This window comes from Lontra canadensis, unplaced genomic scaffold, assembly GCF_010015895.1.
Source record: "Lontra canadensis isolate GAN:19392208 unplaced genomic scaffold, GSC_riverotter_1.0 scaffold66, whole genome shotgun sequence".
Classification (NCBI taxonomy): Eukaryota; Metazoa; Chordata; class Mammalia; order Carnivora; family Mustelidae; genus Lontra; species Lontra canadensis.
The window spans coordinates 10,638,365-10,659,140 of record NW_022631060.1 but is presented as its reverse complement, the minus strand read 5'-3'; the positions used below and the strand labels follow the sequence as shown (position 1 = coordinate 10,659,140).

Below are 20,776 nucleotides of genomic sequence, written 5' to 3'. Positions count from 1 at the left end.
GTAGAGTGTGCTGGCCCCACGGGAAACCCGCACGCTGCGAGCCCACAGACCAGGACGCTCCGCAGAGGGAGCCCCGCGCGGCCCCCACTGCTTGCGTCTGGTGCAGAGCGGCCCCCACGCCAAACCCGGAGCCCACAGCCCCTCTGCAGACGGCATCCCCTCTCCTCAAAGACCTGCTGTCCTGATCTGTGCCCCCACTGGTGGACGTTGACGTCTGTGGAGTTCTAGGCCACGTGTTCGCTGACCCCACTCTGCGTGTGTTTATGGTGTCCTGGAGCCCTTTTCTTCTCACTACTTAGCAGCACCACCTCGAAATGACGGACGCCCCCGCTTGTGTGTCCCATCTGCTGCGGGTACACACGTGGGTCCGGCTTTGGGCTGCTGTGCACGGCGTCCTGGGGACATCTCTGCACGGGACCCGTGAAGCTCGGGGCTCGCTCCGCTGTGCGGGCGCCCCAGGGCGGAGTCGCTACCTCTCGGGACAGCGTCCCATGTTGGCGGGTGGGACCCAGTGCAGCAGGGCCCGTGGCAGCTCCCACGGCTATCTGCCGCGTTCGGGGGCTCTAGCCGCTCACGTCCTTGCCTGTGCGCGCTCTGGCCGGGCTTCCGCTCGACGGCTCCCGTCCTGTGTGCGTGGACAGCATGGTTGGGTTTTACTTGGTATTTCTCATGAGGCAGAGAACTGGATAGGAGGTCCTTGTCTGAACAGTGTGTGCTCTGGTCTCCTCCCATTTCTCTGCCCTGTGTCCATCGCTCATTAACACCATCATTCCGCGGGAATCGTACTCCCTCTGGAGCACTGGCCCCAGAGCGGCTGGGCACAGACCTGGGTCTGGTGCTGGGTGTCCTGTCTCCTTCTTGGGCCGGGCGGGTGCAGGGGGGCCACCAGCCCCATGCTCACCGTGGCCACCATCCCTTCCCTGTGGAGAAATCCTGGCCCAATGCTCTATTTGCAAGTTGCTTATCTGCCTATCCTTTGCTGTCGACGTGTCTGTGGTTTTATTTCTACGGGTGTCGTTGTAGCAGCATTTAAGAAATTTTGTTTAGGGACACTTGAGTGGCTCAGTCATTAAGCGTCTGCCTTCAGCTCAGGTCATGATCCCAGGGTCCCAGGATCGAGTCCCACATCAGGCTCCCTGCTCGGCGGAGAGCCTGCTTCCCCCTCCCTCTGCCTGCCTCTCCTCCTACTCATGTTCTTTTCTGCTCTGTGCTCTCTCTCTTAAACAAATAAGTAAAAAAACTTAAAAAAATGTTTTTTGTTTCGTTTTTAAAAACTAGCCTGTCCACACTTGTCCTTTAACTGGACACTCAGGGCGTCAACATCTCCTGCCATCACTATTCAGGCTTAAATGCCCCATTTCACGCCTCGCTTTCCTGGGGTCTGTCCTCTCTCTCCACTGACAGAAAACCTGATTTTTACCCTTTCTGCTCCTGTGAGGTATCGAGCTCGTTTTACTCTTCTTTCCATGCTTACCCTGGATCTGAAAATGCACTTTTCTGACGCATAAAAATCACATCAACTGTAAGTATTTTCTGGTTCTGCGTGGCAGAGAACGGAGGACCCCTGGCCACGCTCCTCATCCCACGTTTCCCACATCGTGGCTCCTAATTTTGTGTAAAACGTAAGCCCCACAGTCTGTGGAGCCCAGAGCTCTTTGGCGTTATCCTTTCCTCCCTGCGCTCCTCCCTGTGGCTCGGAGCTGCCGCCAGGTGCCGGTTGGCTCTGCCTTCACAGTCCTCCAGCCGGGGCCGCGCGGCCGCTTTCCCTCGGTTCCGTGCGGCTGGAAGAGCACGGACGGGCCACGCGGGTCCGCAGGGTGTTTCTGCTGGTGTGAACCTCGGGAGGCTCAGAAAGAGAAAACCATCACCACTTGCTTCTTGGGAACTTAAAAAATGCTCAACGGAAAGGAATCTGGTGGAACACAACATGGGTAACGCACTTTGGCGAAGTGGGCTTTACCCCTGGGATTCGGAGTTGGTTTCCCGAGTCCATGGAACTAACCACGTGAGGGAATCGGGAGAAAACCCACACGGTCTTGTCGACGCATCCAGTGAGCGTCAGGCCGGCAGCGACAAAACGGACAGACGGACACACTCGGGGCGGAGGAAGATTGGCTTCCTCAGCGCGCTCCCCACGCGCCCGTGGGAGCCCAGGATCGCGACTCCGCTCAGAGCGAGCCTCTCAGAGTGCGGGACGACAGAAGCATCCTCTGGGCTTTCAGTGGCGCGATGGCATGTGCTGATGAGTTTTGGGGAAATCATGGTCTTCAGTACAGCGCGTGAATGTAAGGCTGCTTTCTGCTCATCAAACCCTCTTTAATTTCTCCCAGTGACGTGTCGTGATTTTCGTTTTAAAGTGTTGTGCAATTTTTTGTATGACTTACATTTCTAGGTATATGATTTTGGGGGGATGAATTATAAATGCTGTTGGTTTTTAATGTACTTCCCCCCTTTTTTATGACTTACTTAAGTTCAATAGTTAACATAGAGCATGTTCCCGGTTTCAGGACTAGAGGTTGGTGATTCCTCAGTCGTGAGTGACCCCCAGTGCTCACTCCAACACGTGCCCTCCTTAAAGCCCACCACCCGGTTACCCATCCCCCATTCCCATCCCCTCCAACCCTCAGTTTGTTTCCTAGACTTATGAGTCCCTTATGGTTTGATTTCGCCTCGTTTATACTTTCCCCTCCCTTCCCCTGTGACCCTCTGTTTTCTTTCTTAAATTACATATTTGAGTAAAATCAGTCGATTGTTGTCTTTCCCCAATCGACTGATTTCACTGAGCATTATATCCTCGGGTTCCATCCACGTCATTGCAAAGGCAGGATTTCCCCTTTTTTGATGGCTGAGTAATATTCCACTGTGCATATGGACCACGTTTTCTTTATTTGCTCACCCGTTGATGGACATCTGGGTTCTTTCCGTAGTTTGGCCATTGTGGACATTGCTGCTATAAACATTCGGGTGCACGTGCCCTTCCTTTTCGTTACATTTGTATCCTTTGGGTGAGTCCCCAGAGTGTGACCGCTGGGGCGGGGGTGGCTCCATGTCCCCTCCCCGAGGACCCTACCTGCCACATCCCTGCGTGGCTGTCCCAGCTCACATCCGGCCCGCAGGGACGAGGCTCCCCTTTGTCCGCATCCTTGCTGACACCTGGCATTTCCCAACTCACTCCGGCCGTTCTGACAGGCGTCACAGGGCATCTCGTCGTGGTTTTGATGTGTTTTCCCTGAGGCCCTGTGATGTGGAGCATTTTGTCACGTGTCCGTGGGCCATCTGGGTGATGCACTCTTCTAAGTGTTGTTGGCATATAAGGGAAATCGATTTTATGCTGACCTTTTACCCAGCGCTCTTGCTAATCTACTTCTTGATTAGAATACTGAATTTGTAGATTATTTTGAATTTCCTTCTGTGTCTGTGCACTTGTTTCCTGTCCCTTCCTTGACACACACAGCCTGCCTTCACGCTTGGCGCTTTGCTCCCATCCAGGGGCCCGAGGGTGCGTCAGCCCCACCCGTCCTGCTGGTTCCCTCGGACCATGTGTAGACTCTGAGCTGCCGTCTCCCTCATCCGTCACCGTCTCTGCTGGGGCTGCCAGAGCAGAGCACCACGCCGGGGCTTCAAGAACAGACATTCTCTCCCTCACCACCCCAGAGGCCGGACGCCCCAGAGGAAGCTTGGTTTCAGGTGAGGCCTCTCTTCCCGACTTGCCGTTGGCCACCGGCCCGCTGTGTCCACACACGGCCTTCGCTTGTGCACAGAGCAGGGAGATCTGGTGTCTCCTCCTCTTCCATAAGGACCCCAGTCCTATTAGGTCTGGGGCTTGCCCTTATGGCCTCACTCAACCGTAGTGACCTCTGCAGACATGCTGTCCCTTCACAGTCCCCCCTGTAGACCACCGTCCCTCACAGTCCCCTCACCTGGGGCGCTGGGCTTCAGTGTGTGAAAGTTTGGGGACATGACTCCGTCTGTGACAAGCCCTTGCCGTATGTTCCCGGGCTCGGGCTCTCTGTTCCTTCCTGCACATCCGTGTTTTTATGGGATTGTTTTCCTTCCGCCTGAGGAGCTTCTTTCTGCATTTCATTTTTTTTTAAACATTTTATTTATTTGTTCGACACAGAGAGAGATCACAAGTAGGCAGAGAGGCAGGCAGAGAGAGAGAAGGAAGCAGGCTCCCTGCCGAGCAGAGAGGCTGATGTGGGCCTTGATCCCAGGACCCTGAGATCATGACCTGAGCCGAAGGCAGAGGCTTAACCCACTGAGCCACCCAGGCGCCCCTCTTTCTGCATTTCTTGAAGCGAGAGTTCGCTGGTATGAAATGTCGTGGCTGTGTTTGCTCTGGGGGGCCGTGCAGGGATGCGGGAATGAGGGTCCCGGCCCGCTACCATCTCCGAGGGACAGGCATGCGGTCAGAGGGACAGCTGGTGCAGCCCGTGTCTGCCCTTGGGTCAAGGGACCCCTGGCCAAGCACCGGCCCTTTGGGGACTCCGTGGGCGTCACAGGATCGAGTCAAAGAGGTGTGAGATTCAGGGTCTTGCCGCTCCAGGAGGAAACCTGGTGTAGTTCAGAGAAGGGGACGCACACCCCGTACTTACATTACATTCCGGGGTGCCAGAGCCACGGGAACCCCAATACCCCAAGACTGGGCTTTATTTCAGGTAACAGACAGTTCTGCAACTGGGTTGGGTCCCGGGGCTGCCATAACACACGGTCACCTCGCCGGTTCTGGGTCAGAGTCCGTGGCGGGTCTCCTCGTGTGAGCGTCGAGGCATTGGAGGGCCCTGTTCATTTGTGGAGACGTTGGGGAGCAGCTTCCCCTTGTCTTTTCCGGCTTCTGGCAGCCGCCAGCTTCCCTTGGTCAGGACCGCTGTCTCATCTCCCGAGCCAGCAGTGGAGCCCTCACGCTGCCTCAGCTGCCGCTCCCTCCCCATTTCAGGACCCCATAGTGGGTAACCCAGGACGATCTCTCTGGGGCCGGCTGACGAGGACCGTGAGGCCCCCTTTGCCGCATAGCAGGTGCACCAGGTGCGGGGATGAGGACAAGATGTCTCTGGGGAGGCACCGTCCCACTACTGCAGTGCGGGTTGCTCAGAGGGCCGGCTGCCCGCCGAATCCAGATCCAGGCCCTGCACCTTGACAAGCACCAGGCCCATCGATCGGGGCATATTGTGAATGTCACCTCACGAGGTCCCAGAGGTCCTGGCACTCCCGCCTTGTTTTCTGTCCAAACATCACGAGAAGGCAAAGGCAGGTGGGCTGAGCCTGATCCCGTCTGCAGCCAGAGCTGCAAGGGAGTCTGGAGAGTGTTTCCCAGGCTCTGCTGGGCCAGGGGAGCAGGACAGAGAAGCTGCCGGCCCCAACACTCCAAGGTCACTGCCCCATGAGGGGGTCCCACAGCTGGACGGTCACCGGTGTAAGACTCCAGCCCCGTGTCCTGACCTGGAGCCCGGACCTCTGTGCCCCCTCACCAAGCCTGAGACGCCCCATGCCAAAACCTTGGTGGAGGACACTCGGGGCGGTGGAGGACACTTGGAGCAGCTGCATTCGCGGGGGCGGCACGTGGCCAACCGGCGTTTCCCCAAGCCCATTGCCAGAGACCTTCCTTGTTCATCTGTGCGCAGTGAAGACACCACAACGGAAGCGTCAAACCGAATGAAACGAAGTTGTTTCGTGGTGACCAATGACTTTATTGAAAGGGGATTTTGGTGTATTTTAACAGACAAATATGGCAACATGTTGGGAAGGAAGGAGCCTTCCTGGACTGGACATTGTCGGTGGGAGGAGGCGGCTCAGACGTGATGAGACCGTGCTTCCTCGGAGTGCGGGGCCAGTGGGGGACGTTGCTGACCCGTCACTGGTAAAGCCTGAACGTGGGGTCAGCGCCTGGAAGGGGCCACTTGCCTTTTATGGGACTGGGTCAGCATTAGACTATGCCCTTCCTCTGGGCAAGACTCTCTCGGGGGACAGCAGAGAGAGCCGTGGCCCGTCATGCAGAACGGAGCTTCAGGTGCTGGAGATGGGCACGTGCAGGAAGGATGGGTGAGAGGGCGAGAGCTCTTTGGGGGTTGATGGGACCAGGGGCCTCACTGCACACTGCAGCCGTAGGAAGTTAGCAGAAGCCTGGATGGGCCGTGCCATCAGATCTTGCACTGGCAGCAGACGGGGACGCAGCAGCTGGACTGGGAGCAGCAGGGCTTGCAGCAGCTGGACTGGGAGCAGCAAACGGGGACACAGCAGCTGGACTGGGAGCAGCAGGGGACACAGCAGCAGGACTGGCAGCAGGATGACCCACAGCCTGAAGGGCAGCAGCACGGTTTGCAGCAGCTGGACTGGGAGCAGCCACAGGAGCCACAGGAACCACAGCCCCCACAGGAGCCACAGCCCCCCTTGGAGCCCCCACACGAGCCACAGCCCCCCTTGGAGCCCCCACATGAGCCACAGCCCCCCTTGGAGCCCCCACAGGAGCCACAGCCCCCCTTGGAGCCCCCACAGGAGCCACAGCTGGAGCAGGAACAGGCTGGCACACAGCAGCACACGGGCTTGCAGCAGCAGACGGGGACACAGCAGCCGGAGCCGCAGCCCCCACAGCCGGAGCCGCAGCCCCCGCAGCCAGAGCCGCAGCCCCCACAGCTGGAGCCACAGCCCCCACAGCCGGAGCCGCAGCCCCCGGAACAGCCGGAGCCGCAGCCCCCGGAACAGCCACAGCAGCCCATGGTTCTGGTGGGTTGAGGGTGGAGCAGGTCAGACGAGCAGGTGCAGAGGACAGGTGCTCAGGTGTGGAGACTTCTGGGCCGGGGCCTTTTATACACCTGCCCGGGGTCAGCTGAGATGCTGGGCACATGGTCACTTCCCTGTTGTTACTGCCTCCCCTGGCCCTTTGTTCCTTGTGTTTCCTCCTTCCCAGAAGCCGCGGACTCTCACCCGCCGTGGTGGTGTTCTGCTCATTCTGTCCCATCTTGGGCAGAGGTTTGTTTTTCTGCTGAAGATGCCTGAACATTTTTCTGACTTTGTTTGGCAACATCCCAGGATCATGAGAGTGTGCCCCACGGGGACACCCTCTTCTTAGTCGGGCCTGGGTTGCAGCCCCCTCCCCCCTCCCTCTGTCCCTGGTGGGACCTCAGATAAGGCCTGGGGGCCCTGCGTGGAGTTCTCCCCAAAGCTGGGGTGTGCTCGGGAGAGCTGGGCTCTGAACCGCGGCGGACGTGGAGGACAGCTGGAGAGAGAAGCCCCGAGGCTTGTGGAGAGGAGATGGGCAGGCTGCCTGTGAGCCCGGGCAGTGCGGGGGGCCAGTGCTCCCGCATTCTGCTGGAGACTGCATGGCCACGGGCCAGGATCGGTTGCTGGGCGGCGCCCAGTGACCTCAGACTGGCAGGCAGGGGCTGTGGCCCAGGCTGGCCCACCGAGAAGGGTGAATGCTTAGCAGCAAGCTAACAGAGAGCAGTCCTGGACATGGGGAGCTGCCACGTGCCCGCACTGGAGCTGTCAGCCCCCTGCGGGCGCCACACCAGGACGGCGGCGGGGAGGTGAAGGCTTTCTTCTTGTTTCTCGTGCACCCGGTGGATGGGGCTGCTTCTGGGAGGGGACTCCTGTGTGTGTGTTTGGGGGTTTGGCCAAGAGAATATTCTTTTGCAGGGGCAGAGAGAGAGAGAGTGCAGGGGTGGAGGGTCAGAGGGAGAGGGAGAGAGAGAACCCCAAGCAGGCTCTACGCTCAGCACAGAGCCGGACACGGGCTCTATCTCACGACCCTGAGATCACGACCCTGAGATCATGACCCGAGGCGAAACCAGGAGTCAGATGCTCAACGAACTGAGACCCCCAGGCTCCCTCCACAGAAAATCCCTTGGAGAGGTGAGGCCGGTAAACAGCATTCAGAAAGGCATTCCATGTGGGGGAGGAGCAGGTGTAAAGGCCACAAGGCAGGGAAAGGGCTCGGGGTGTGTGTGAGCTGGCGGTACCCGCTTCAGGCTCCGTAGGTGGGGAGCGGAGACCGTGTGGGTGGGAGCGGGGCAGGTGGGGGCGGTGGGGGGGTTGCTCTGGGTGAACCTCACAAAGAGGTCTCCGTTCTGTGCAGAAGGTGGGTCTCCCTCCTTCTAAGGTTATCATGGGCCAAAGCTAAGCTTATCATGGGTCAAACTGGGGAGGCCGTGGGGGAAGTCTCCTGCCTCTGACATATGGAAAAATGGGGAAGAAAGGAAACGGAATAAAACTTTGAGTCGGTGCACCAGGCCCCCCGGACCCCCTGAACCTCTTGTGTGGTTTTACACACAAGAGCCTCCGTCAGGCATCTGCCTCTGGCCGGACCCCGCCCAGTCACCAAGCGCCCCAGGAGAGACCCGGAGAGCGTGCCGTCTTCTTCCATCCCACGAGCAGTTTATGGGCAGAGGATGATGTTCCTTGAATGTTTCATCAAAGTTGTTCTGGAAATATCCGGGCTTGGTATGGTTTCCAGGCGGCACACGATCTAGAGTGTTAGGATTTTACTTACCGGATTTTATTTCTTTAATTGGATTTTTTAATAATGGTGTTTATCCTGGGGGATTTGGGGATTCCTCGTCCAAAGGCTTTAGGGGGAAGGTGCCATCCAGGGGCCCCCGGGACGCAGTGCCCCTGTCGTCCTCCCGAGCTTTCCCAGGTGCCGTAGGGGACGCCGGTCCTGCAGATTGCTCTGGCTGACGGAGCGTCGGCCTCATTTGAAGCCTAAACTCTTGATTATAAGAAGCCCTGTGTGCTGCTTCTGATTTTGGAGGAAGGGTGTGTATTTATTGTAGTTTAATAACAATAATAATAATGGACGTCATAACAGACCAGACATTTAAAGAAGTTGGCAAAGACAACACAGTCCAATCTAGGAAAGTAACATGATTTTATTGAACTGATGGCCTGAACGCCCTCCGGACCCCAGGCTACGCCCTTCCACTCTGCGTTTTGGCCAGGTACTTGTTGGTCGCTCTTCATATGGCAACGATCTTGTGATTTTGTTTCCTAGAGAGAGAGCACAAAGACGTCTCAGTGTTTTCTTATCGCTCTGATGCTCCCGGTTTCTTTCTTGATTGTTGGGTCTGGAAGTTTCCTTTGCCCTCGTGGTATTGTCGCGTCAATTATTAGGTGTCAGAGGTGTTCGCGCACGTGCGGCCAACCTCCGGGCACCGGCATTTCTATTTTCACACGGTGTTGCGTGTGATTTCACGTTCTCTTACGATCAGCTCCTTCCATCCGCAGCTGCCGTGACATCCCGCTCGCGGTGGCCTGTGGCACGCTCAACAGCGTCTCTGGCTGCTCAGTATTTTTACATCAAATCAGCAGGAGGCTGACATCTTTTCTAAAATACTTATGATTCGCTACTGTACCTTAATTGGGTGACCAAACAATTCATGAGCCTTGATTACTTCTGTTTGAACCGTACCTCCTGTTACCGGATTCTGCTCTTGGTGTGACGTGAGAATTTTGCTGTCGCCTGTGTCTCCGGTCAGAGTAATGTATACCTTATTTTATCACGCTTACTTCCCATTCTGTTAATTTCGTGAGGTCTCCTTCAGTTCCTTAACAAATACATGTAAAGACGGTGGAAGAAGGTTTGCTTTACTCATGTTCTACCCAGGATCCAGTGCGATCTCACTTTTTAATTGGAACGTCCAACAACGTACTTCCAAACGCAGGAGACACATTTGTACTCGAACCACGTTTGCATGCACTTTTTGCATGTTGTTTGTGTTCAGACTTCTCTTGTGAATTCTTGAAAATATACTTCAGAATTCTTAAATCATTGAACCTGTGTTGCAGGGCTGGAGCTGCCTTAAATTGGGCAGATCATTTCTTTCTTTCTTTTTTTTTTAAGATTTTATTTATTTATTTGACAGAGATCACAAGTAGGCAGAGAGGCAGGCAGAGAGAGAGAAGGGGGGATGCAGGCTCCTCACCGAGCAGAGAGCCCGATGGGAGGCTCCATCCCAGGATCCTGAGATCATGACCTGAGCTGAAGGCAGAGGCTCAACCCACGGAGACCCCCAGGCGCCCCTGGCCGATCATTTCGTTCCCTTTAGATTCTTTACAGAAAAAAATGCCAGTCGCCGTGTGAGGTCAGTATCGGCCAGTTACAGAGGGACGACCTCAGCAGGATGGGAAGGGGGTGCCTTCAGGGAGTCTGGAGGCAGCTGTGTTTGGGGGTGACTGGGGTGGTGAGCTGCGAGGACACAGTGTCCAGCACGTGCACTCGTGTTTCTGAGGGCAGCCGGCAGTCCCAGACGGGTACCTGTGCAAACTTCTCTGACCAACAGCACGTGCTATCCAACAGCTGGCACTGTTTTCATATTGTTTCACTTTGTTGAAGAAAATCGCAGGTAATGATTTCCAGTTGGTGGGAATATTTCACACTGCTTATAGGGCTTTCTGTTGCAGCAGCAATGCCCGGTACTTGCCACCTGCGCAGAGCTATGATGGTGGAGCTCGAGCTATGACGGTGGAGAAGTACTTTCAGTCTGGTTGATTTTCATATCACTTTGGTTTGTACACATCCTTATTTGTTGGGGTGGGATGCTTATAAGGTTTTTTGGACAAATTTATCACGTTGGTTTTTGCATTTTGACGTCTTTTTCAGGGCTTGTGCGAAAATGGGTCCAGTTCAGTAATAAGGTTAATTTTGACCAATGCTCCACGTGTCTCTGAGAACAGGACGTGTGTTCTCTAACTGTTGGGCGCTGTGTTCAATATATATTCCAGGGATACGTCTTTTTAGTTGGACTATTTGAATTTTCTGTAATTGTACTAATCACATTTTATTTTTCTCCTAATTACTAAGAGACATTTGTCAGTGTATCCATTTCTCCTTATAATCCTCCATTTTTGTTTTCTGTATTTTGAATCTGTGTTGGTAGGTGCATTCCTGTTTGCGAATGTTGCGTCTGCCTCGTGGATTTGTCCTTGGACCATGAATTGCTTTTAATATTTAAAAGCGATGCTAAAAGAGCATTTTGGCACCATTTGGCATGTTTTGGAGCCATCGCTTGCTTGTATTTGGGAAATTCAGAGACCAAGTTGTCTTCCAGGATAAACGGTAGAATGGCCGATTTTCTCTCTCCTGACCTTCCATTCTTGAGGGCAGGGACATATGACCAAGACTTGTCCATTTGGAGCAACCTGCCCAGACAACTGGCTCAAAGATTGGCATCGTAAAAAGTGGTGCTGGTGGTACTGTCCTGTGTCCATGGCTGGTCATGCCCCAGTGAGGGCTGTGTGGACGCGTTCGGCAAGGACAGCAGTTGTTTCTACACTAACTGGTTTTGGCAGTAGCTTTTCTCACCGCTCAGGCTCCCATGTTTGGGAAGGCAATGCAGTGGGTACTCGACATCGTGTCTCTAATCTCCCAGAAACATTTCCCCTGACACACAACTGAAACCCATGCCTAAATCAACAGAAATAAATCACAAACTTTCTTAAAAACCCTGGAGTTTCCAGTGGGGGTGGAAAGAAAGAAGGAAAAATTAGATTAATACAATTGAGGACATTAAAGAAAGGGAGGGTAAGGAAAAAACATGGTGAGTGGAAAGCATCAAAGAGAGAGAGAACAGAGAAGAATTCCAGCCAGGTATATCCATGATCCCAATGAAAAAGAATTGATCTCATCATTTCCAAGACAAATTTTCAGGGTTTTTAAAATCTGTTAAGAGAATAGTTATAAATGTAATGGCACAGGAATGTTGAAAATAAACAGGAAAATATACAGAAGGAAAATATTAACCCAAAAGACCAGAGTATATTTTTGCTTTAGTGTTAGATAAAGTAGACTTTTTTTTTTTTTAAAGATTTTATTTATTTATTTGAAACAGAGAGAGAGAGAGATCACAAGTATGCAGAGAGGCAGGCATAGAGAGAGAGAGGAGAAAGCAGGCTCCCCGCTGAGCAGAGAGCCCGATGCGGGCCTCGATCCCAGGACCCTGAGATCATGACCTGAGCCGAAGGCAGAGGCTTTAACCCACTGAGCCACCCAGGCGCCCGATAAAGTAGACTTTTAAGACAAAGTTTCACAAGAGGAAGGGTGGGAGTGAGGAGAGAGGAACAGGAGACGGTGAACATAAGTCTTTCAAAGGCTGTCCTGGTAAGTTGAGTAGGGAAGTAGGACAATAGTTTGAGAGATAAGTGGATTCAAGAGATTAAGATGTGAAAAATAGCACCATGTTTTTTTTTAATGTGAAAACAATGAAACACAAAACTTAGAATTTGCCACCTTCACCATTTTAAAGCCAACAGTCAGTAGTATTAAGTGCATTCGTGTTGTACCATTATTACCACCACCCGCCTTCAGAACTTTCCCAGGCCAAGTTATTTTATGCATGATCATAATGGAGTGCTTCCCTAGGTGATGCAGGTGAGTGGGGAAGAGTCTTGGAGAGACACCTTGAATGGACAAGAAGGGACAAATTGGGCTGGGGTTGGCCTTAGGCTGGAGCAGGGACTGCTCATGTGCTATCCCAGGAGGTGGGCCAGGTGATGGGCACAGGTGCTACGGGAAGAAGATGTGGGTCACGAAGCTACGGCGGTCCTCTTCTGAGGGTTCCGTTTTCTCCATGAAATAGGATGGAAGGTAGTCGGTTGAGAGCAAAGATGTGGGAGAAGTCATGACACTCAATCCCTACTCTACACAAACACAGAAGAATCTGTGTAGCATATGCACAGTTAACTCAGGACATGGGTACCAGTTTTCTAAAAACCATAGGAAATCAGGATTCTAAAATCAGAGACCGTACGACTTCAGATCTTTCTCCACTATGGACCAACTTCTTTGAGTGAGAATAAATGAAGGTTAAAGCATTACTAAAGGCAAAGCGATTCTAATTCTGAAGTAGAGTCTAAAGCTTATTGATCCCACTTACCAACTGAAGAATCTTTTTGTACACTTTTTTGCTTTTGCAAGATTTTTATTTTTCACTTTTTAAAAACTGGTTTCAGAGGTAGAATGTAGTGATTCATCAGTTGCATATAACGCACAGTGCTCATTCTGTCAAGTGCCTCCTTCATGCCCACCCCCCAGCTACCCTACCCCCCCTCCCCTCCAGCAACCCCAAGTTTATTTCCTAGAGTTAAGAGTCTCTTATGGTTTGCCTCCCTCTCAATTTTCATCTTATTCTTCCTTCTCTTCCCCTGTGTTCATTTGTTTCTTAAATGCCACATATGAGTGAAATCATACAGTGTTTGTTTTTCTCTGACTGACTTACTTCACTTAGCATACATAATACCCTCTAGTTCTATCCATGTCAACACAAATGGCAAGATCTCATTCTTTTGATGGGTGAATAATATATATCTTGCATCTTACTTATCCATTCATCTGTCAGGGGACATCTGGGATCTTCCCGTAGTTTGGCTATTGTGGACATTGCTGCCATAAACATTGGGGTGCATGTGACCTCTTGAATCACTATGTTTGTATCCCTTGACTAAATAGCGAGTAGTGTGATTGCTGGGTCATAGGGTAGCTCTATTTTCAACTTCTTGAGGAACCTCCACACTGTTTTCCACAGGGGCTGCACCAGCTTACATTCCCACCAATGGTGTAAGAGGTTTCGCCTCTTTTTGAATCCTCACCAACATCTGTTGTTTCCTGAGTTGTTAATTTTAGCCATTCTGACTGGTGTGAGATAGTATCTCATTGTGGTTTTGATTTATATTTCCCTGATGCCGAGTGTTGTTGGGCATTTTTTCATGTATCGTATTTTATATGTCTTCTTTGGAGAAATGTCTGTTCATGTTTTCTGCCCATTTCTTGACTCTATTTTTTGTGTTTTTTTGGATATTGAGTTTGATAAGTTTTTTACAGTTCTTGCATACTAGCCCTTTATCTGATAAAACATTTGCAAATATCTTCCTCCATTCTGTAGGTTTCTTTTTAGGTTTTGTTGTCTGTTTCATTTGTGCACAAAAGCTTTTTATTTTGATGAGGTCCCAGTAGTTCACTTTTGCTTTTAAAATATCTATGCTACCCAAAGCAATCTACATATTCAGTGCAATCCCTATCAAAATACTACAACATTTTTCCCAGAGCTGGAACAAACAATCCTAAAATTTGTATGGAACCAGAAAAGACCCCGAATAGCCAAAGCAATGCTGAAAAAGAAAACTAAAGCTGGCGGCATCACAATTCTGGACTTCAAGCTCTATTACAAAGCTGTAATCACCAAGACAGTATGGTTCTGGCACAAGAACAGACACATAGATCAATGGAACAGAAGAGAGACCCCTGAAATGGACCCTCAACTCTATGGTCAACTAATCTTTGACAAAGCAGGAAAGAATGTCCAGTGGAAAAAAGTCTCTTCAACAAATGGTGTTTTGTTTTTTGTTTTCCAACAAATGGAAAATTGGACAGCCACATGCAAAAGAATGAAACTGGACCGTTTCTGTACACCATACACAAAAATAGACTTAAAAGGATGAAAGACCTAAATGTGAGACAGGAATCCATCAAAATCCTAGTGGAGAACACAGGTGGAAACCTCTCTGACCTCGGCCACAGCAACTTCTTTCTACGCACGTCTCCATAGTCAACTGAAGAGTCTTGCATCATTTTAACTCTCATGACAAGGATTCCTCTGGAGCTACTCATGTTATCAGTGCTGGCATTTCTTTTGCCATCTTGTTTATAATACTCCCCAAAGCAGTCATGATTTTTTTGTTTGTTTTTGTTAGCCAACATGATTTATTTCTACTCACATGATGGTTTCCTTTAGTAACCTGTTCCTTGCCTCTCGGTTTAATTTCCTTCTTCCTGAATTATATTCTTAATAAGTTACTACTGCAAAGGTCTGATGGTGGGTAAGTTCCATCAGTCTGAATTTTTCTGGAAGTATCTTTATTTTATACTTAATTATTGGCTGATAATTCAGCTGGATATAGAATTCCAGGTTGAAAAATTTCTGCTTAGTATTTGAACCCTCCCCACTTTTTTTTACTTCCTTGCCCTTTCATTGAGAAGTTTGTTGTCAGTTGAATTATTAGTTAATTTTTTTCTCTGATACCTTTTAATATTTTTTTACTTACCATTGTATTCTGAGGTTTTGCTATGATGGGACTAGGTTTGGATTTACTTATATTTTTATTTGTCATGCTTTAGATTTGTGATTATCCAATATGAAATTCATCCTTTTATTAATTTTGGATGATTATTGTGTCCAAATACTGAATTTTATCTACTGTTTCTGTACTCTTCTTCCAAAATTCACGTAAGCTATATATTGAACATTTTTGTTCTAGCCTTAAGGGTCTTTTCATATTTTCATATTTAAATATTTCATATTTTCATATTTAAATATTTTTCCATACTGCATTCCAATTAATTTCCTTTGCTATTACCCTCCTGTATCTGTATGTACTTTTCTGTTTAACTGAAATTTTGGATTTTTAATTTTAGTGACATTGTATTTCATATTGGTAATTCTCTATGAACACTCTTATAAATCTATTTTTTAAAGTTTATTCTTTCTATACAAATGCAGTTATTTACATTTTTAATAGTTTTAGATATATGTGTTTATAGCATTTTTTCATATTGTTTTTCTTTTAATTTATAAGTTTAGGTTCCTGATCCTTCTGTTTATTGTAAATACTGACTCTAGCTCATGAAAGTTTATTTTTTAATTTTTATATATTATAAACTCATCCTTAGCAGTGCTTATTCTTCTGTTCCTTTCCCTTCACTCCTAATCCATTCCCAGGGCAAATCCTATATCCTGGGTGGTTTGGATTCCAGTCCCCCAAAGATGTCCTAATCCCTGGGACTTATGAATATGTTACCTCACATGGTAAAGGAGACTGTGCAGATGTGATTAACAGCCTTGAGATGGGAGATTATGCTGGATAATCCTGGCGTACCCAGTGGAATCACCAAGGTCTTTGTGAGAGGGAATCTTTATATGAAGGTCCTTTGAGAGCCAAATAACCACAAAACTGGAGACTGGAGTGATGTGCTTTGAAGACGGAAGGGGGTTGGGGATGAGCCAAGGAACACAGGCAATTCCTAGGAACTAGAAAAGGCAAGGAAATGGATTCTTCCCTTGAGCCTCCAGGAGAGATGCAGACTTGCTGACTCCTTTATTTAGACCTGGTGAGTCTTCCTATCCCCAGAACTGTAAGATAATAAATTGGTGTTGTTTTAAGACTTTAAATTTGTGATAATTTGCACAGCAGCAATAGGCTGTGTTATATTTACTATGTGGGGTTACTACTTATCAAAAACAAATCAGTAATTCAAAATATATATTTATCTGCACTTAATGTATATACCCATTTGCCTAGCAAATAACCTTCAGGAAATATGTTCTAAGGGAAAAATTGCAAATGACAGTTTGTAATGTATCTCAATGTAGATCTTTTTGGATTTAATATGACTGGAGTTCTTTGAGCTTCTTGAATTTATACGTCTATTTATTTCCTCAGATTAGAATTTTTTGTCCATTATTTCTTCAAATAAACTCTCTGCCTCTTTCTCTTCTGCTGCTTCTGTTGGAACTCCCACAATGCATATATCAATCTCCTTTTTGATGACCCACACATCCCTTAGGCTCTCTTCACTTTTCTTCATTCTTTTTTCTTCATGCTTTTCTGATTTGATTTCAACAACCTGTCTTCAAACTCACAAGTTTTCAATTTAATCCCTCTAGTAAATTTTTTCAGTTCCATTATTGTATTTTTCAGCTCTAGTATTTGTTTTTTTTTTTGAAAAATATTTTTTCTCTTTGTTGATATTCTCATTTTGTGCATGCGTTATTTTCCTGATTTCATTCAGTTGTCATTCTGTGCTCTCTTTTAGCTCATTGAGCCTCTTTATGAAATTTATTTTAAACTCTTTGTCAGACAGCTCATAGATCTCTATTTCTTTAGGGTTGGTTGGTTTCTAGGGTTTTATTTTATTCATTTGGTTGGCCCATGTTTCCCTGTTTCTTTGTATGATTTGCATTTTTATTGTTGTCATTGAGACTTGGTTATTTAAAAAACCAAAGACCCCTCCCAGTCTTACTGACTGGCTTTGTACAGTGGGTGACATTCACTGATTAGCCTAGCTAGAGGTTCTGGAATCTCTCAAACCTTTTCTGAGGATATGTGTCTTCTTGGGGTTTGTGTATGTGTGCTCTCAGCCATCCCAAAATCTCTAAACATTTTGTCCCTGTTTCTCAGAAGTCTGTAATCTTTGAAACCCCTTGGCATCTGCTCTGGAACTGTGGTTCTAATGTGTCATGTGATCGTGTATGCTTGCAGTGGCTTTTTTTTTTTTTTTTGAGTGGCTTCTAAACAAAGTCACCATTCTAGTCAGTTCTGTGTGTCAGACAAGACAGATGCCAGCACCTCAGACATCAGATTGTTCTTTGTTAATTATCTGTTGACATTGTTAGAAATTTTTCCTTTTGCCATGCAGGTATTTTCTTTTATTTTTCCCGTTTATTTTTCTTTTATACCAAATTTTATCACTCATTTCTTTAGTGGACAGCTGAATTTTGTGTCATGCTTAGAGAGAACTATTCTATTACAATGTTACTTTAAAATTCCTATTTACTTTTAATTATTTTTATTTTTATTTCTGTTTATGTCTTTATCCCATACTCTGTATGGAATTTATTTTTGGATTAAGAGGTGAGGTAAGCACCCAATTTTAATTTTCCTAGATCCTACATAATTGTTTTAACACCATATATGGAACGATATTTTTTCTTATGAATTTAAAATGCTATCTTTTTCATGTAGGTATTTCATGCATGTTTGGTTCTGTTTCTGGTATCTCTTTTCTTTTATATTTATCTACTGGATTTTCATGTGTTTATGTTAGGTTGTTTGAATTATCATACTTTGTAGTAAGTTTTGATATCTGGCCCACTTCCTTTTTAGCATTTTCATGGCTATTGTTTTCAGTATAAATGTTACAACCAGCAAAGCTACTTAAAATACCTTCTTGGTATATTTATTCAGATCAAATGTCTAGATTAATTTAGGGAGAATTGACTTGATTAAAATATTAAAACTTCCTATTAAAATAAGAATTATCTATTCTTTTGTTTGTCTCAGTATTTCCAGCTTTCTTCACATAGATTTTTAAAGACTTCCACGAAAAATTTTACTGAAATACAAATTCACGGAGAAAAATGAATGTAAGGCAGCATGTTGAATTTCCACCAATGGGATACACCTGTAACCAGTACTCAGATTTAGAAATAGATCATCACCAGACCATAGAAACTATCTTTGTGTCCCCCTCCCAGCCACTTTCCCAATAAAGGGACCCCTATCCTGACCTTTAGTGAAATAGATTAGTGTTTTTTGTTGTTGTTTTCTCATGTGTGCTTCATATAGAAGGAGTCATACAATATATATCCCTTTGTCTGGCTTCTTTTTGTTTTTAAGGTTTTATATATGAGGGAGAGAGAGAGTGAGTGTGAGTGGTGGGGAGAGGGAGAAGCAGACTCCCTGCAGAGCAGGGAGCTCCATCCGAGCTCAACCCCAGGACCCTGGGATCATGACCTGAGCCGAAGGCAGACATTTAACCATTTGAGCCCCCAGGTGCCCCGTTATGGCTTCTTTTACTCAACACTGTGTCCGTAGGGTTCCCATTGCCACGAAGTAGCTCACTGAGTGACTATGTCACAAACATTCTTTCCTGCTATTAGTGGCCATCTGGACAGCTTCAGTTTTTAGCACTAGAAGTGCTGCTTTTCTTTTAAAAGTGTTTCTTACAAGCCTCCTATTTACTGGGTGGGCTTCCTTTTATCGTATTTCTGTCTGTTATGTGTGAATAGAGAGATATTAATTTCAAATGTTAATTATATGCCTGACCCTCTATCCGAATACTTCCATTTTGAGTATGATTCATTTGACTTGTTTTTATTTTTTTCCAGTTATACAATGCAACCATTTGTAAATAATGATCATTTTGCTTTTTCTTTTCAATTGTTATATTTTGCATTTCATTCTCTTTAATAATTACATTGAATAATGTCCCCAAAGCAAGTAAAATAATACTGACAACAGTGAAATTGGTGTAAATATTGCCAAGTCGTCTTCAGAAAAAATAATTGCACCTGTTTCTACTCTCATCGGTGATGCACGGGTGTTTGTTAATTTGTCATTGGAATATCTATTAAAGAGGCATCGTGGAGACAGAGAGTGCTTGAGCTAGAAATGTGTTTATTTAGCATGGTCACAAGGTCCACTCTGGACCTTCCTAGGTGAAAGAAGCACAGGGGAGTCAGAAGGAGGTGCACAGCTGAGCCTGGTGACGTGTGGGGGAGGGGAGAGCGGTGCGTACCTCCCAAGCCTGGACTCCAGCCACTGACCTGGTGGTATTTCCAGGCTCAGCCAAGTCCCACGTGTGGGGCAGGGGGTAATGACTCTGCAGATCGGTCTTGAGGGGACTGTAATTGTTGAGGGAGGAGGAAAGTACTTTTCTCCAAGGCAAACGAGGCAGGGGATCTAGAGTAGGACAAAAGGTAAGACTAGATGCACTTCTCTTTCATAATCTGGGGAGCAACCCCACTGGGACTGGAGATTTGGGCTGCCAATTCTGGAAAAGATGGATTTAGATCTGCAATTAGTGGCTTTGGTATGGAGCACTGATCATTTCCTAGAGATCCCAGATCTGGGGGGACCACTTGAAGTCCATGGACATAGCCTCAGATCTTGCACTGGCAGCAAATGGGGACGCAGCAGCTGGACTGGGAGCAGCAGGGCTTGCAGCAGCTGGACTGGGAGCAGCAGGGGACACAGCAGCTGGACTGGGAGCAGCAGGGCTTGCAACAGCTGGACTGGGAGCAGCAAGGATTGCAGCAGCTGGACTGGGAGCAGCAAGGATTGCAGCAGCTGGACTGGGAGCAGCAGGGCTTACAGCAGCTGGACTGGGAGCAGCAAGGATTGCAGCAGCTGGACTGGGAGCAGCAGGGCTTACAGCAGCTGGACTGGGAGCAGCCACAGGAGCCACAGCCCCCCTTGGAGCCCCCACAGGAACCACAGCCCCCCTTGGAGCCCCCACAGGAGCCACAGCCCCCCTTGGAGCCCCCACAGGAGCCACAGCTGGAGCAGGAACAGGCTGGCACACAGCAGCACACAGGTTTGCAGCAGCAGACGGGGACACAGCAGCCAGAGCCGCAGCCCCCACAACTGGAACCACAGCCCCCACAGCTGGAGCTGCAGCCCTCACAGCAGGAGCCACAGCCCCCAGAACAGCCACAGCAGCTCATGGTTCTTGTGGGTTGAGGGTGGAGCAGGTTAGAGGAGCAGGTGCAGAGGACAGATGCTCAGGTGTGGAGCCTTCTGGGCTGGGGCCCTTTATACTCCTGCTCAGGGTAAGCTGAGATGCTGGGCACACTGCCACTTCCTGGTTTCTGCTTGTGCTATTTTTCTGGAGTGATGTCTTTTTTTGTGCTTCAGGAATCCATGGCCCTCTGTTGGCTTTCATCCAACAGATGCCTTCTTAAGTGTCTCAATTTGTCTTCATCCTCATCTTGTTTATTTCCTGTAAAAAGGAACAATTCCAGGATTTATGATGTTTCTAGTTATCTTGTAGCAACATGTAACTGATGGATCCCAGGCTCTTTCTTACCTTTGCTGTAGTTTTTGGTACCCAAACTGCCCATATTTAATTTTAATATTTTTCATTTTTAGAAATGAGATCTTTGCAGAGACACATGCCTGGCTCAGTTAGTAGAGTAACTCTTGATCTTGGGATCGTGAGTTGGAACCCCATGTTGGGTGTAGACATTATTTAAAAAATAAGTAAATAAATAAAAATGAGGTCTTTGCAAAG

The 20,776-nt window shown here is 48.2% G+C and overlaps 2 protein-coding genes across 2 annotated transcripts; both read left to right on the top strand.

Annotated features, from left to right (window-relative positions):
* The first annotated feature begins 314 nt into the window (after window positions 1-314).
* Window positions 315-7,267, top strand: LOC116880620 (serine/arginine repetitive matrix protein 2-like). The gene is made up of 4 exons (XM_032879930.1): window positions 315-629; window positions 5,473-5,642; window positions 6,100-6,740; window positions 7,122-7,267. The coding sequence occupies exons 1-4, from the start codon at window positions 315-317 to the stop codon at window positions 7,265-7,267; spliced, it is 1,272 nt and encodes a 423-aa protein (XP_032735821.1).
* Window positions 7,268-7,449: 182 nt separating this feature from the next.
* LOC116880619 (serine/arginine repetitive matrix protein 5-like) lies at window positions 7,450-20,242 on the top strand. Its single transcript, XM_032879929.1, has 4 exons — window positions 7,450-7,523; window positions 19,666-19,787; window positions 19,823-19,832; window positions 19,891-20,242. Exons 1-4 carry the CDS (start codon window positions 7,450-7,452, stop codon window positions 20,240-20,242), a joined length of 558 nt encoding a protein of 185 aa, XP_032735820.1.
* The last annotated feature ends 534 nt before the right edge of the window (window positions 20,243-20,776 follow it).